General features: G+C 46.9%; 1 protein-coding gene across 6 annotated transcripts in view; it reads left to right on the forward strand.

Annotated features, from left to right (window-relative positions):
* ADCYAP1R1 (ADCYAP receptor type I) overlaps nucleotides 1-16,020 on the forward strand; it is a 142,383-nt gene that overhangs the window by 51,775 nt on the left and 74,588 nt on the right. For all 6 annotated transcript variants that reach the window (XM_060280936.1, XM_060280938.1, XM_060280940.1 and 3 more), the window contains exon 3: nucleotides 4,731-4,836. In XM_060280936.1, coding sequence (XP_060136919.1) covers nucleotides 4,731-4,836 — 106 coding nt within the window. The remainder of the gene's footprint in view (nucleotides 1-4,730; nucleotides 4,837-16,020) is intronic.

Here is a 16,020-nt window from a genome sequence, read left to right on the forward strand (position 1 = left end):
TTAGAGAGGGGTAGGTGACCATGGTCCCCACAAATTTTATTTACTGGTTTAAAATGTTTCTAATTTGCCCCCATGGTAATGATCCCAGGGTGTGGTACAGCAAAACACATTATCCAATACTTGTTCTACTTAGGGTAGACCTATTAATATGAATAAGTTAGTCTTGCCCATTCATTTCAGAGGGTATACTTGGAGTAAGAGTTGTACTGGGTACAGTACATCCCTATAACACGACAATCAATTCAAACGATTACCATGAAACAAGAGTAGATAAGAATGAAATGTCTCCTGCAAGGAACCACATATCTTTTTCTGCCTTTACCCAGCCTGGCATTCATACCCTTCAAATACGTGTGTCCTCAGCTGGTGACAAAACCCAGGAAAGGACAGCGCCAGCCATATCTCAAGAGGGAGGGCATTCCACAAATAGGGTACCACCACAGAGAAGGCCCTCTTCCTTCCACCAAACTGGATGCAACTGGCATTTCCAGCAAATGATTTTCAGAGACATAGTGGAGGTAGAGCATGGGAGCCATTCATCCCCATGAATTTGTAGTGGAAGAAGCAAAGATCACCAGTGTCAAAGCAATGCTTCTTCAGCATCAACTTCGTTGGACTAGTCATGTTGTTTGGGTGCCTGATGATCGTCTTCCAAAGCAACTACTCTATTCCCAGCTTAAAAATTGAAAGTGTAATGCTGGTGGTCAACAAAAGAAGTTTAAAGACTGTCTCAAGGGAAATCTTTAAAAAATGTAGTATAAACACCGACAATTGGGAAACACTGGCCTATGAGTGCTCCAATTGGAGAACAGCCTTTACCAAAGGCGTCATGGGCTTTGAAGACACTCAAACTCAGGACACAAGGGAGAAACATGCTAAGAGGAAGGCACGCTTGGCAAACCCTCACCATGATCAACTCCTGCCCGGAAACCTATGTCCCACTGTGGAAGAATGTGTGGATCCAGAACTGGCCTCCACAGTCACTCATGGACTCACTGTTAAAACCCTGTACATGGAAGACAATCTTACTCAGCTACAAGGGATCGCCAAAGAAGAAGAAGATTCCCATGAATTTGCCCAATCCTCTCATAAAGTCGGTGGCTATCACTACCTCTTTCAAGATGCCAGGAAGGCTACCCAGGTGGCTAATTCAGGCATACAAAAGTAGGACCCAGTATTTCAACCATTATCCTGCCTGTTTTCTTTCCATCTCAAGGTCCAGCTAGATAGTTGTGTATTGTTTTGTTTCTGTTTTGTCTTTTTGTACTGAGTTAAATTCACTTGGGCTGGAATTTCCAGCCCATTCTGTTTGCATAGGTTCAGATTCCAGTCCTTTCTGCAAAGGTTTGCTTTCATCCGATCCCAAGCCTTAGGAAACACATGTATTGAGAGAGTTCATTGAGAAAGACCCTAGTGTTCAGTCTACAATTGGATTCTGGGCTCTATCCTTAGAATAATTATTCTGGATGAAGAGATTTTTTTTCAGTTTTGCCATTTCTCTCTTTGACAGAAAACACCAGCACTGCAGTATTTTGGCTTCCATTTTAATTTCGCTTTTCTTTCTTTTAATGGCAAGAATAAGAAGTTCGTTGTTGTTTTTGGAGATCCTGATCACCGGCTCTCTCCAAACCCGCTTTTAGACTGCCCAGTCACCCTGCTAATTTTGATCAAAATCCTCTCACTTTCAAAAGGGCCTCTGGGGACACAATTAGGGGGAGCTCTTCACAGGACGGACTGTCGGTGCCAGGATGGAGCACTTTGAAAAGCCAAAGGCAGGATAGTTTTAATTTAATTACCGATCCAATTAAGGCTTACTCCTGGGGGTGGGTTTCAGCAGTGTTCCTTGTTCAGCTCAGAGCCAGACGGTTATCGGGAAATGTTTCGACAGAGATTTCTGTTTGGAGTTCCACAGACTGAAGCGGTTGAGGGGGCATATATATGGTGTAAGATAATCTCACAGTTATGGGACTCCATAATTTCCCTTTCTTTGGGAAAATCAGCTGAGCAAAGAAAAACCCTTTCACAGGAAAGGAAGAAGGAGCCTTGATTAATTTACAAAGTCCACCACAGGTGCATTTTGGTGCCATCCTTGTCAAATCTTTGAGAGCTGTGCGATTCGTTTCCTCCAAGGCCTTTGAAGTGTTATCGCTGCTCTTCCTCTCTCAAAAGGCATCTAAGGTGGTTACAGTCCCAGTGCAAAGGTATTTCAAAACAAGTCCCCGAGAGATTTTACATTTGTGGATTTCTAGTTGGGAAAAATATATATTATTAATTCACCATAGAATAGTAGAGTTGGAAGGAACCCCTAAGGGTCATCTAGTCTAACCCCCAGCACTGCAGGAATCACAGCTAATTAATCCCTGGCAGATGCCCCCCCCCAACCTCTGTTTAAAAACCTCAGAGTAGTACCATTGAACTTAATGGATTCCACTTAATTACTCATAATCTCAATGGGTCTATCCTGATTAAAACTTAATTGAACGTCACCCATAAAAGCGTGAAATGGACCTCAGGGGTCCCTCGAACTCAGACCTGTCATAAGGTCTGTTGTGTTGCTTATTTATCTTCACAGCCTCTGCCTGAATCTGTCCTGCCTCCCCAGATTTTATTGCTTTCTTGATAGAATTTGCTGGGCTGTTTTTCAAGCAAGCCATTGCTCTGTGTGCAACAGAACTCTGAATGTGCTGGCATGCTCAGCCGTCATCTCCCTTCGATTAATTCATGCTCGGCCATTGCGCTTCCTCCAATCAGATCCTCATGTCTCCCACCACCAGTAGCCAAGCATGCTGCCAGTCAAACCTCTCTAAGCCTCCTTGGGAGATTTTCTTTTTTTTGGGGGGGGGGAGTTTGATTGCGGGCATTTGCTCAGCTTCTGTCTTCATTGCACCTGCCTTCCCCCATCCTGCCTCATCCATCACATTTCACAGTGTTCTGCACAGATCGCTGGTGTTTTCTCCCAGGGAAATTGAAACCGATTCATCTCAATTGGATGCAGAAAGCTGTAAACAGCATCCTCAAGGCGAAAGGAGCCAGACCGGGAGGCTCAAGCCCGGAGAAATTCACACTTACAGGATCGTTTTATATCACACGGTGCTAAGTGGTTGTACTCAGGAACCCCAAGCCATCATACTGCGCTGGGGAAACAAAGAACGGAGCGTGGAGCCGGCTTTCCGATTATTGTAGTTATATAAATTTAGAGAGCCGCTTTCCCCATGGAACAGCATTCGAAGCCCCACGCAGTATGGGAAAGGGAAAACTTGTAAAACACAACCAGGATGAACAAAAGTGCTCCACCGTGAAAGAGCAGGGAGACTAAGAAGGAGGCAGTGGAGGCAGCAGCATGCAAGGCAGATGTTTCACCTGTGGGATAGCCATCCTCATATAACCAAATGAGCTTAGGTTTAATTAATGCATGAAGGCATTAATCCCATAAAGTAAGCTGTCCTGCCAGACTTAGCCTAGGTCACTTCCCTTACCTTGGGAGGAAACAAGTAGTCAAGCCTACTGTTCATTCCCAGTCTGCATGAGAAACTCAAAAGGTGGAAATGTTGCTCCAGCTCAGACCACATGGCTCTCACAAGCCACTCTAGTTCCTGTACCAATAATTTAGGAACTTTCACTACTACTTTGTAAGTAAGCCAAATTTCATTGCCAGTGCAACTTTTTTCTGAATGCTGTATCAAATAGCACATGAATCTGACCTTTGGAGAGTTTGTAAGTAAGCCATTTTAAACTTAACAAATGTGTGGTCTTTTTCTATGCTAGGGGAAGCGGGAAACTTTGGAAAGAACTTAGAAGGGCATATTTTACAGGTCTGAGCCTGTAATTTCCATGCTTTGCTTGGCTGAAAATTTTTGTGATTTTAAATCTCCACTGGGGTTCTCTCACCAAAGAGAGCCCCAAACTTGGATCTTGGCAGCCAGGAATTCTCCTTTCTGTACAATTTTTCCCTGAACCCACACTACCAACTGTCAGGCTTCAATGAATTGGCTTCCTCCCCCACTTTGGCAGTAGATAAGCAGAACAAAGGTAAAGGAATCTTCTTACCAGTTAGAAACTTTAATGATTACAGCGAGAGCAAAGAATCCATTCCTAGGAATGTTGGTGCTCCCAATTAAGGGTTCCACCCACTTCCTCCCTAGTCAGTAACCTGATCTCGTAACCACTGTGCTTTCTGTGCTGCCACCTTATCAGCTCTCCTTGACCTTGGCCTGAGCAGGTGAATGCTTTCCAGAGACAATGAATCTTTTAACTCCCTCCATCCCAGTGCTTCTCCTCCTGGCTGTTCCCCATCCAGTATTTCCCAGCAGGGCCGGCTCTAGGGGTAGGCTGGGTGGGGCGCCGGAGCAATCTCCGCGCCCGGGCGCCCGACATGCTCGAGATGGCCCTGTTTCCCAGCTTCTGCCTTCTGAACTATGTCCCTCTGCGAACCACTGTTCCAAATCTATACTGCCCTCCTGCTCCTGGGAAGATCCAGGATCCAGAGCAGGAGCAGGGGGAGGGAGAGGCTCCCACCATTCCTACTCAGTGCAGCCCTCCTCAGCACGGTCCCTGGCACCAACTGAGCTACGACCCACTCCCCTTGGCATAATGCTGTTCTCTGAATACAGGTGTCTTTGTCTCTCTCCCCCTACCCACCCACCCCAATACTGGAGTTCAGGCTTTCTCCAGGAGAGTGAAAATAGACCCACCGTTGGTTAAGGCGAACCTTTTTCTTCTTCATTTTTCAGGCTACTCCGATTCATTCAGACTGTTTCATCAGGAAGGAGCAAGAGGCCTGCTTGGAGACCATACGGAAGCTGAACGCCTTAATGCCACTGAACGAATCGGCTCCAGGTAGGTACATTTTCAGGGCATACCCTAACTCAGCATGTATCTTTGCAGTTTTTCCAGAACTGGGAGAGGAAGGGATGGCTGGGAAACACAGGAAGGTAGATTGGGACATTCTGGGTAATGCCCCCATCCTTTATAAATCTCTTCTTCAAGATTTGGGGTTTGACTTACAAAGTTCCAAGTGAAACTGACAATACAAAGATACAACAGACCTCCTAAAAGTACACACTTCCACTTTTCGCTATGTTCCGCTGAAGGCTTTTGTTGCAATTATGTCCTGTATTTTGGTCTTCATGCCGGATGTTTGTGGCTCATTTTGACTGGCTTCTCATGGTCTTATTATTGAACCTATGCTATGTTGTATTTTAATTGTAGCCCACCTTGGGGAAGCTCCTCCCCCCTTGCTTTAAAGATTTCCTTTCTTTATTTCCATTTATGAATCACTTTCCGCTAAATATCTTGAAGCAATTTCACAAGAAAAACACAAGAGCAATGAAAACGATTTTGCAATTTCATGGGCGCAAACACTTTAAAAAGCAATTAAAACCTTTTGTGTATATATATATATATATATATATATATATATATATATATATATATATATATATAAAACAAAAAGAATTCAAGCACAATCTCATGTGCAAAAGCAGTTTCAGACCCAATACAGACTGAAGGTCCTTATTGGATTGGGACCCTCATAATCGGTTTCTTGTTGGCAGCTCGAAGAAATAAGCCAGATTAAATGAGACAGCTGGCAGAGGAGGGAAAGGTACTGCTTGCTCGTTTTGTCTTTGGCAGAAAATGAAGCATAAAAAACATTCGAGTCGATGGCAGAGGCAGAAATGGGAGAAACGCTGTCGGGATGCAAATGCTACCCTCCCTTGTCATTGCAGGGGAAACGCTCAATGGGACCTTTTCCTACTCCAGGGAAAGTGGGAAAGAGAAAGGAAGAGAAGCCATTCCCAAGATGCTTGAATTCTCTGCTCAGTGCAAACTCTGCCAAATAAAACATTTTTGCATAATAATCTCACAGCGAAGTATTATTCACACAGCATACACCAGGGGTGGGGAATGTCTGGACCATGGGCTTAGTCTGGCCCACCAGGTCTTGGAAGCTGGCCTGCCAAACTACTTCCTAGGAGCCACACACAGCTTTCCAACACCTGACATCACCTATGGCTTCAGATTCGGCAAAATTCAAGCCACAGCGGGAGGGAACTTTTGTCGGAGAAATCCTGCAGCTTTTAAATGCGGCACCTTTCCTTGTCAACCTGCGTGGGGACAAAGGCTGCAGAGTGACCGAAAGCAAGGGAAAGACCCACTGGATTCGCCCTGCAGTTGAAGAGGGCCCTTAAGAGTTTGCAGACACAGATTGACCTGACAACCCCCCCCCCCCCGGTGCCCTATGCGTACCTGAAAAGTTCCTGCTGGAAAAATAAGGGATCGGCAGACCGGAAGTAGGGCTGCCGCCATTTTGGAACTGGGCGGAGCATGCTCAGAAGCGACTTTTGATGCTGCTCTGCCCAGTTCCAAAATGGCCGCCGCGCCGGAATTCGCGCTGCGGCCATTTTGGAACTGGGTGGAGCAGCATCAAAAGTCGCTTCTGAGCATGCTCCGCCCAGTTCCAAAATGGCCACCACGCCAGAAATCACTTCTGCGCATGTCCAGAGACTCCAGACATGTGCAGAAAGAGCCTCCCCCGGCCAGTAAGTAAACCAGGGAAAAACAAAAAAAATCCGTTTTTCCAGCTGGGAATGGCTGGAAAAACGGGGGTTTCCCGGGGAATACGGGAGACTTGGCAGCTATGGCCCTATGAGATCTGGTGATTGGCAGGAGTCTGGCCCTCCCCTCTGCATATAGTGTGGCTTCCTTGCTTCACATTGATGAGAGGGCCTTTGATTTCCGTTCCTCCCAGATTCTCATTTTTCCACTCTTTCGTGTCTCCACATTGTCACATCAGGTTACATATTTATTTTTAAGAGCTGTTCATGAGACTGCACAGCATTGCAATGCCATTTCTTCTAGCATACTGCATTGGTTTGGAAGGTGCCTTCACTCACATTTGCATTTTCACGCACACTTTTACCCCGGTGTCTGTGTTCTTGTGTGCATTACTTGGCTGGAGGAATTGCATTGCAAAATTCAGAGAAGTGTGGATAACTGTGTTTCGCTTTGCCTACTGGTTTGGAAAGCGAGAAATAGGCTCACCTATAAAAGCGAAATGAATTGCATCTCTCTCTACCCCCCTTCCCCACTCCCATCATGAATATGTTGCTGAGATCCAAAGTTAAAATTAGTAGGAAAGCATCTTGGGTGTGTTTTTTTTAGCATCTGCATGCTTGAAAACCCAAAAGGGAGAAGCCCCATTCCTCTCATTCTTTCCCAAGCAAAAAGTAACAGACAGCAGGGAGGGCTAACTGCCCATAGAAGAAGCCTTGCCAGGACTCTCGTTTCTGGTTGCGGGGGCTTCCTGCACTGTTCCCCCCCCCCCACATTTTCTTACCCAAATCAGACTTTTCTTTGCTGCTGCCTGTGCTGAGGAAGGTGGAAGAGGGATGGAAGAGAGGACCTACAGTTGCCAGGTCGGAAGCTTTTAATGTTGTTGTTTAGTCGTGTCCGACTCTTCATGACCCCATGGACCATAGCACACCAGGCACTCCTGTCTTGCACTGCCTCCCGCAGTTTGGTCAAACTCATGTCCGTAGCTTCGAGAACACTGCCCAACCATCTCGTCCTCTGTCGTCCCCTTCTCCTAGTGCACTCCATCTTTCCCAACATCAGGGTCTTTTCCAAGGATTCTTCTCTTCTCATGAGGTGGCCAAAGTATTGGAGCCTCAGCTTCACGATCTGTCCTTCCAGTGAGCACTCAGGGCTGATTTCCTTCAGAATGGATAGGTTTGATCTTCTAGCAGTCCATGGGACTCCCAAGAGTCTCCTCCAGCACCAGAATTCAAAAGCATCAATTCTTCGGTGATCAGCCTTCTTTATGGTCCAGCTCTCACTTCCATACATCACTACTGGGGAAACCATAGCTTTAACTATATGGACCTTTGTAGGCAAGGTGATGTCTCTGCTTTTTAAGATGCTGTCTAGGTTTGTCATTGCTTTTCTCCCAAGAAGCAGGCGTCTTTTAATTTTGTGACTGCTGTCACCATCTGCAGTGATCAAGGAGCCCAAGACCGTATTTTGCGCTCTCCTCTTTCACCCTCTCCTCTTTTAATAACCTACTAGAATGGTAGAAAGGGTAAGAGTGAGATAAAGAGCAGCACAATCCTGTACAAGTCAACTCAGAAGTAAGTCCCAATGAATTAGGAAGAACTTCCTGACAGTAAGAGCTGTTCGGCAGTGGAATTTGCTACCAAGGAGTGTGGTGGAGTCTCCTTCTTTGGAGGTCTTTAAGCAGAGGCTTGACAGGCATATGTCAAGAATGCTTTGATGGTGTTTCCTGCTTGGCAGGGGATTGGACTGGATGGCCCTAGTGGTCTCTTCCAACTCTATGATTCTATGATTCTATGAGTCCTTCTCTCTGGTGCAGCAGAAAAAAGCTTGCTCCATCTTTCATGTGACTGCCCTTCAGATATCTGAAGGCTGCTATCATAGCATCTCTCATAGCATCTTCTCTTCTCCAGGCATATGTCAAGAATGCTTTGATGGTCTTTCCTGCTCGGCAGGGGGTTGGACTGGATGGCCCTTGTGGTCTCTTCCAACTCTATGATTCTATGATTCAGTTCATTATCAAAAGAGAAACTTTCATTGCCCTACCTGGAAATTGAAGCTTGAAGCATCTGCACACAGTTCATATGATACTCTGCCGCTGAACTGCAACCATTCTCCATCTTCCAGAAGACGATACGGCCCAGTTCATAAAAGGAGCTTTTAAAGAGCACCGCGATGGATTTGGTAGCACTTCTTGGCATTTCTGACTAGCTGTGCGCTTCTTCCCTCTTGATCCCCATGTTCCTGTTCCTTCAAACAGTAACAGCGCAAGACCGTTTGCCACAGAATGTCCCAGATTCGATCTCTGACACCCGCAGTTACAAGAATCAGAGGGTGGGATAAACCTCTGCTGGAAGCAATTGAAAACAGCTCCCCATCCTATTTATTTATTCAATAAATGAAGAAACACTGGCTTGCTGAACAAAAGACTGACCTGGCAACAGCATCTGATGCTGCTATCGTTCAATGGTGTGCAAGAGTGCTAACTCCCCGTCACAAGCAGTTCTGCAGTTTTCTGTCTAACTACTGGCTAAAGACCATCTGGCCAGTGGTAACTGTTGCCCATTGGAACTGGAAGGGCTAATAAGAATAATAATAATTTATTTTTGTACCCCGCCCATCTGACTGGGATGTCCCAGCCACTCTGGGGAACTTCCAACAAATATACAAAGCCACAACAGAACACCACACATTAAAAACTTCCCAATACAGGGCTGCCTTCAGATGTCTACAGAAGGTCCTCAAGTTATTTATCTCTTTGACATGCTGATGGGAGGGCATTCCACAGGGTAGGTGCCACTACCGAGAAGGCCCTCTGCCTGGTTCCCTGTAACCTGACTTCTCGCAATGAGGGGAACCGCCAGAAGTCAGGAAGACCAACAGTAGGTGGAGCCAGAGCCAAGGATAGAGGAAACCAACTCATTCTTGTTTCATCCCCATCTTCCTCCCTGCTGTGTTCTACTGGGGCTATGCTGAGATTAAGGAGAGGGTAGCTGACAGGCAGGGCTAACCTTTGGACTGGCAGGTGGGGCTGAATGAAAACAGGCTAAGTTGGGTGGGCCAGTGCCCCATTCGCCCTAATGGACTAGGCTCTGCTGTATTTAGTGGACTTTGCCCGAGGAGGGTCAAGTTCAAATTCTTTTTTGTGGTCTTCTTTAAGCTTATTCCTGGGTATAAAGAAAAAGAAGTGTGTGTGTCTGTGTGTGTGTGTGTGTGTGTGTGTGTGTGAGAGAGAGAGAGAGAGAGAGAGAGAGAGAGAGAGAGAGAGACAGAGACAGAGACAGAGACAGAGACAGAGACAAAGAGATTGGGGAAAATCTAAGCACCCTCCTCCCCATAACACTTCCTCAGTTGAATATATACAAATGATCTACCATAAAAGAAAAATTAAGGAACAACCTCTGGATCTGCTCCCAGCCACAAAACCCACTGAGTAACTGTGGGCCAGTTGATAGCATAGCCTCAGGTTGACCATAGCTGCCAGGTCTCCCATATTCCCTGGGAAACCCCCGTTTTTCCAGCTGTTTCCCGCTGGCAGCCCGGATTTTAAAAACCCCATAAATCCCCTGGATTCTTACCGGCCCGGGGAGGCTCCTTCTGCGCATGTCTGGAGTCTCTGGACATGCGCAGAAGCGATTTCTGGCGCTGTGACCATTTTGGAAATGGGCAGAGCATGCGTAGAAGCGACTTCTGGTGCTGCTCTGCCCAGCTCCAAAATGGCCGCAGCGCGACTTCCGGTGCTCTCAGCTTCTCGTAAGGCCAAGAGATGGTTTGTTCCTGTACCCAGGGGCGTAGCAAGGGGGGTGAGTTAGGTGTCTCTCCACTAAAGGGATAGACAAAATGGTGGGCGGCACTCACCGCGGGGCCTGCAGCTCGCCCGAGCCACGCGTCTCTCCTGGGTCCCGCAGGCTCTGTGCTGCCCCAAACAGTCTGCCCATTGCCTCCCCCTCAGCTGTAGGGCAGCTGAGTGGGAGGAGGCAGGCAGACTCCTCACATAGCTGCCAAGTCTCCCGTATTCCCCGGGAAACCCCCGTTTTTCCAGCCGTTCCTAGCTGGAAAAACGGAATTTTTTTTGTTTTTTCCTGGTTTACTTACCGGCCAGGGGAGGCTCCTTCTGCGCATGCCTGGAGTCTTGGGACATGCACAGAAGCGATTTCTGGTGCAGTGGCCATTTTGGAACTGGGCAGAGCAGCATTGAAAGTTGCTTCTGAGCATGCTCCGCCCAGTTCCAAAATGGCGACAGCACTACTTCCAGTCTGCCGATCCCTTATTTTTCCGGCAGGAACTTGGCCCTGCGGAGCGTCCTGCCTCGGTTGCTTTCCCCCCGGGTGCCCGATCAGCTTGCTCTGCTGCTGCCTGTACCCAGCTGCAAGGGCCAGGGTTGCGCATGCAGAGCGAATCTTTCCACCTCACGCTCCAAGCAGGGCCAGGGGAAATGAAAACAGCTTGCTGAAGAAAGCTTTGGAAAGGTGGGAGATGGATGAGGCATTGCAATGAAAGGGCCAGGCGAGGAGCATTCCCTCGCCGCCGTGGCGCAGCCGGGAGGCACCATCTTGCTACTGAGCATGAAGGGGTTTCCCCCCTCCAAAGCGCGCATCTGTGTAATTGTCTCTGCCACAGTGCCTGGCAATGCAAAACCTAATCGCCAGTCATCTCTCTCCCCCAACCGCCCCAAACGCGCATACTCCCTCCCTTTGCTGAGTTTATTATTCACTTTCATGTTAGAACAATAACAAAGCTCATTTGCCTTGATTGTCATTAGGAGGGGCATCACCCCCACCACCCCTGCTTTGCACATTGTCAGACGTCTCATCTTCCAGAGGCAGTTTAGGGTGCGTATGTCTGCGCATGATAATTGATGCGATCCTTTGTGTGGGGAAGGGAGATCGAGAGAACTTTTTTCTCCAACATGCTAGAACAGTTCTGACCACTGGTTCTGTTAGCTAGGGCTCATGGGAGTTGTAGGCCAAAACATCTGGAGGGCCGCAGTTTGGGGATGCCTGTGCTACAATCCAAGGGGAAACCAGCGAAATTGATGGGGACAGGCATCAGTTCAGGAGAAATCAAGCAACAGATCGATCCACACAACAAACTTATGGAATTTGCAGCCACAAGATGTGGAAGTTGCTCTTTTTTGGCTCCAGTTGTGTTTATTTGATCAGTTATAAGGCATACAATTAATCAGCCAAAGACTAAGAAGGATAGGATGGACTTCTGAAGAGCTTATAACTCACGTCTCTTCCAAACTGGGGCAGCTAAATGAGTGCTTATTTGCTTTGCTTTGTACCTGGACTGAGATTATTATTATTATTATTATTATTATTATTATTATTATTATTATTATCCACCTTCACTCTAAGGTCCTGGGATGGGTTACAACGCTATACCGCACAATATTGAAAACAATTAAAAACAGAGAGGAATGGCAATTTAAGCTTATGGACTACGCTGAAACGGCAAAGCTGACTGGAAAACTCAGGAACCAAGAGGACAGCAACTTTTTAAAAGAATGGGGGGAAATTTATAATTTTTTAAGGAGACCACTGCAGGCAGATGGAAACATTAGCAGGATTTGAAACCAACTTACAATGTAACAAATACTATGGATAATGTGGCTTGATTTAAAATATAGAATAATATGCAGTTGTAAAATGTCGACAATAGGATGGGGGGAAGTCTCGAGATTCAGAGTAATCTCTATATATGGTTATGCATTTGGAATGTCATAAATTTATATATATAAAATCAAATAAAAATGATTTCACACACACACAAAACCAATTTAAAACAGTTTAAATTGCAAAAATTACACGGGTCTTTAAAATATACACCTCACGTGTCAAAAGCCAGGGTGAACAAGATCTTAGCACCCAAGAGGGTTTGCAGGAAAGGGGGTGGTCCTACAGGGATCTGAGGCCAGAGGCATTTGAGGGCATTTAGACCAACCACAAGGACCTTCAACTGGACCCAGAAATGGACCAGCAACCAAGGCAGCTGTGTTAAAATAGGGGTTTGGGAAGATCTGAAAGGAACCCCGGTAACCAATACGACCACTGCATCTTGGACCAATTGAAATTCCTGAGTCATCTTCAATGCTTCTGGAAACCACAGGAGGAGAGGCCGCTCTTGTTTTTGGGTCCTGCTTGCTGTTTCACCATTGAAGCACCTGGTCATTCTCTATGAGAACAAGTTGCTGGACTAGATGAGCCATTGGGCTGATCCAACAGACTCTTCTTACATTCTGATGTCACTATCCCCTCGTCTCCCCAGCATTGCAGAAGCCAAACGCTTCAAAATAAGGTGAGATGAGAGCCAACAAGCTCATCCATTGAGACAGACAGTGCCATACTTAAGGCCTGGACATCAGGTGGTAATTGCTAACGGTACCAGTAGCAACCCCAGATATGCTGATGACACAACCTTGATGGCAGAAAGTGAGGAGGAATTAAAGAACCTTTTAATGAGGGTGAAAGAGGAGAGCGCAAAATATGGTCTGAAGCTCAACATCAAAAAAACCAAGATCATGGCCACTGGTCCCATCACCTCCTGGAAAATAGAAGGGGAAGAAATGGAGGCAGTGAGAGATTTTACTTTCTTGGGCTCCTTGATCACTGCAGATGGTGACAGCAGTCACGAAATTAAAAGACGCCTGCTTCTTGGGAGAAAAGCAATGACAAACCTAGGCAGCATCTTAAAAAGCAGAGGCATCACCTTGCCAACAAAGGTCCGTATAGTTAAAGCTATGGTTTTCCCAGTAGTGATGTATGGAAGTGAGAGCTGGACCATAAAGAAGGCTGATCGCCGAAGAATTGATGCTTTTGAATTCTGGTGCTGGAGGAGACTCTTGAGAGTCCCATGGACTGCAAGAAGATCAAACCTATCCATTCTGAAGGAAATCAGCCCTGAGTGCTCAGTGGAAGGACAGATCCTGAAGCTGAGGCTCCAATACTTTGGCCATGAGAAGAGAAGACTCCCTGGAAAGGACCCTGATATTGGGAAAGATTGAGGGCACTAGGAGAAGGGGACGGCAGAGGACGAGATGGTTGGACAGTGTTCTCGAAGCTACAAACATGAGTGTGACCAAACTGCGGGAGGCAGTGGAAGACAGGAGTGCCTGGCGTGCTGTGGTCCATGGGGTCACGAAGAGTCGGACACAACTAAACCACTAAACAACAACAACAACCAGTAGAGAGAATGTCTCTGACAGCTGTTTCAGCAGGAGGCACTGGAGCTGTCCAGGGTTCTGAATGCTCTTTGCTTGACTTTGAATTGGATGTGGTGGTACCAGCTTGGATCTCAAGGTGGTACCACCTTTGCATCTCAAGCAGTCACTGAAGCGGACAAGGACCCAGAGGCACAGTCTCTGACCACTTTCAGAGGTGATCTCCAGTTGTTCATTAAACAGACAGGGTTTTGTGCCCGCCAGCCCCACCATCTTTGCCCTCCATGTGGCCAAGATGGAGAGCTTCTCTGTGCACAACAGCTTCTCCACACAATCTGGAACCCTGTGCAATTTGGGTTCCTGTCTGTGCTGAGGAGTTTTCTGTGAACATCTGCATGCACAGGGTCTCAATCCACAGCTCCTAGTGAACGTGTGGAGGTCAGGGGGTGGAGTCAGCAATCACGTTGCCATGGGGGCTGCTCTCCGCTCATTTACCTATTGCATTTATACCCCACCTTTCAAGAGCTCCAGGCAGTGCACAAGGTTCTCCCCCATCTCATTTCATCCCCACAACCCTGTGTGGTAGGTGACGCTGAAAGGCAGAGACTGGTCCAAGGTCACCCAGTGAGCTTCATGGCCAGGTGGGCATTTGAACCCTGGTCTTTCAGGTCCTAGTCTCACCCTCAAACCACTATACCACACTGGCTCAGTGAATGTGCTTCTGCAGGGCCGGCTCTATGGCAAGCTCGGGTGGCGCAGGGCTGCCAGGAGGGGCACTGTGCGGCTGCGCCTGCCCGCCGTGGTGAGAAATGGGGTGGGGGGCATCAGAGCGATGATCGCACCACGGTGCCCGGGCGCCCGACATGCTTAAGATGGCCCTGTGCTTCTGAAATGCCCTTCTGGCCAGTGGAGACTGTGCCCAGTTGCAAACTGCTGTGGTGCTATCCTTCTCCTCGGGCTCCTTTTTTGGTTGTTGCCAAAAATATAAATGCATAGCACACAGGGGAGATGCAATCATTCTCACCAACCACCACCATCCAGCCGTTTACCCTCTTTGGCTTCTGAAGAGCTTAAAACTCAACCACTTAAACCAATTAATTGTATGAGCTGGAATCGATTCCACAGTCAATTAAATCTGCATACTGGTAAAAATACAAAGCACAGTCCTTTTCGGTGATGGATGGATGCATCGCAGCAGCTGCAAGCTTGGGAGAAACCTTTCCTCCCAGTTGGGAAAGAAATAAGGGGTGGTTCTTATGGTTCATTATCCATATAAGTACCTGCATTTTTATATCTATGTCTCTAATCCTGCTGCCTGAGAAATTGAGGATGTGGTACCTATTTAGGCAAACAAAAGTTTTTCATAGAATCATAGAATCATAGAGTTGGAAGAGACCACAAGGGCCATCCAGTCCAACCCCCTGCCAAGCAGGAAACACCATCAAAGCATTCCTGACAGATGGCTGTCAAGCTTCTGCTTAAAGACCTCCAAAGAAGGAGACTCCACCACACTCCTTGGCAGCAAATTCCACTGCCGAACAGCTCTTACTGTCAGGAAGTTCTTCCTAATGTTTAGGTGGAATTTTCTTTCTTGTAGTTTGAATCCGTTGCTCCGTGTCCGCTTCTCTGGAGCAGCAGAAAACAACCTTTCTCCCTCCTTTATATGACATCCTTTTATATATTTGAACATGGTTATCATATCACCCCTTAACCTTCTCTTCTCCAGGCTAAACATACCCAGCTCCCTAAGCCGTTCCTCATAAGGCATCGTTTCCAGGCCTTTGACCATTTTGGTTGCCCTCTTCTGGACACGTTCCAGCTGATCAGTATCCTTCTTGAACTGTGGTGCCCAGAACTGGACACAATACTCCAGGTGAGGTCTGACCAGAGCAGAATACAGTGGTACTATTACTTCCCTTGATCTAGATGCTATACTCCTATTGATGCAGCCCAGAATTGCATTGGCTTTTTTAGCTGCTGCATCACACTGCTGACTCATGTCAAGTTTGTGGTCAACCAAAACTCCTAGATCCTTTTCACATGTACTGCTCTCAAGCCAGGTTTCATTGATTTAACTCCTGGATTGATTGGCCGCATGAGTTTTTGCAACTCCTTACTTGATAGGAAAAGGTGAATAAGAGGGGACCTGATAAAATTGTGCCTGGCATGAAGAAAGTGGACAAAAAAAGGTTTTCTCCCTCTCTCTTCATTCTAGTGCTCCAGACCATCCAACAAAGCTGATGTCAGAAGAGTCAGGACAGACCCCCCAAAAGTACTTATTCACACTGTGGAACTCACTCCCGCAAGAG

The sequence above is a fragment of the Zootoca vivipara genome, chromosome 12, assembly GCF_963506605.1.
Source record: "Zootoca vivipara chromosome 12, rZooViv1.1, whole genome shotgun sequence".
Lineage (NCBI taxonomy): Eukaryota > Metazoa > Chordata > Lepidosauria > Squamata > Lacertidae > Zootoca > Zootoca vivipara.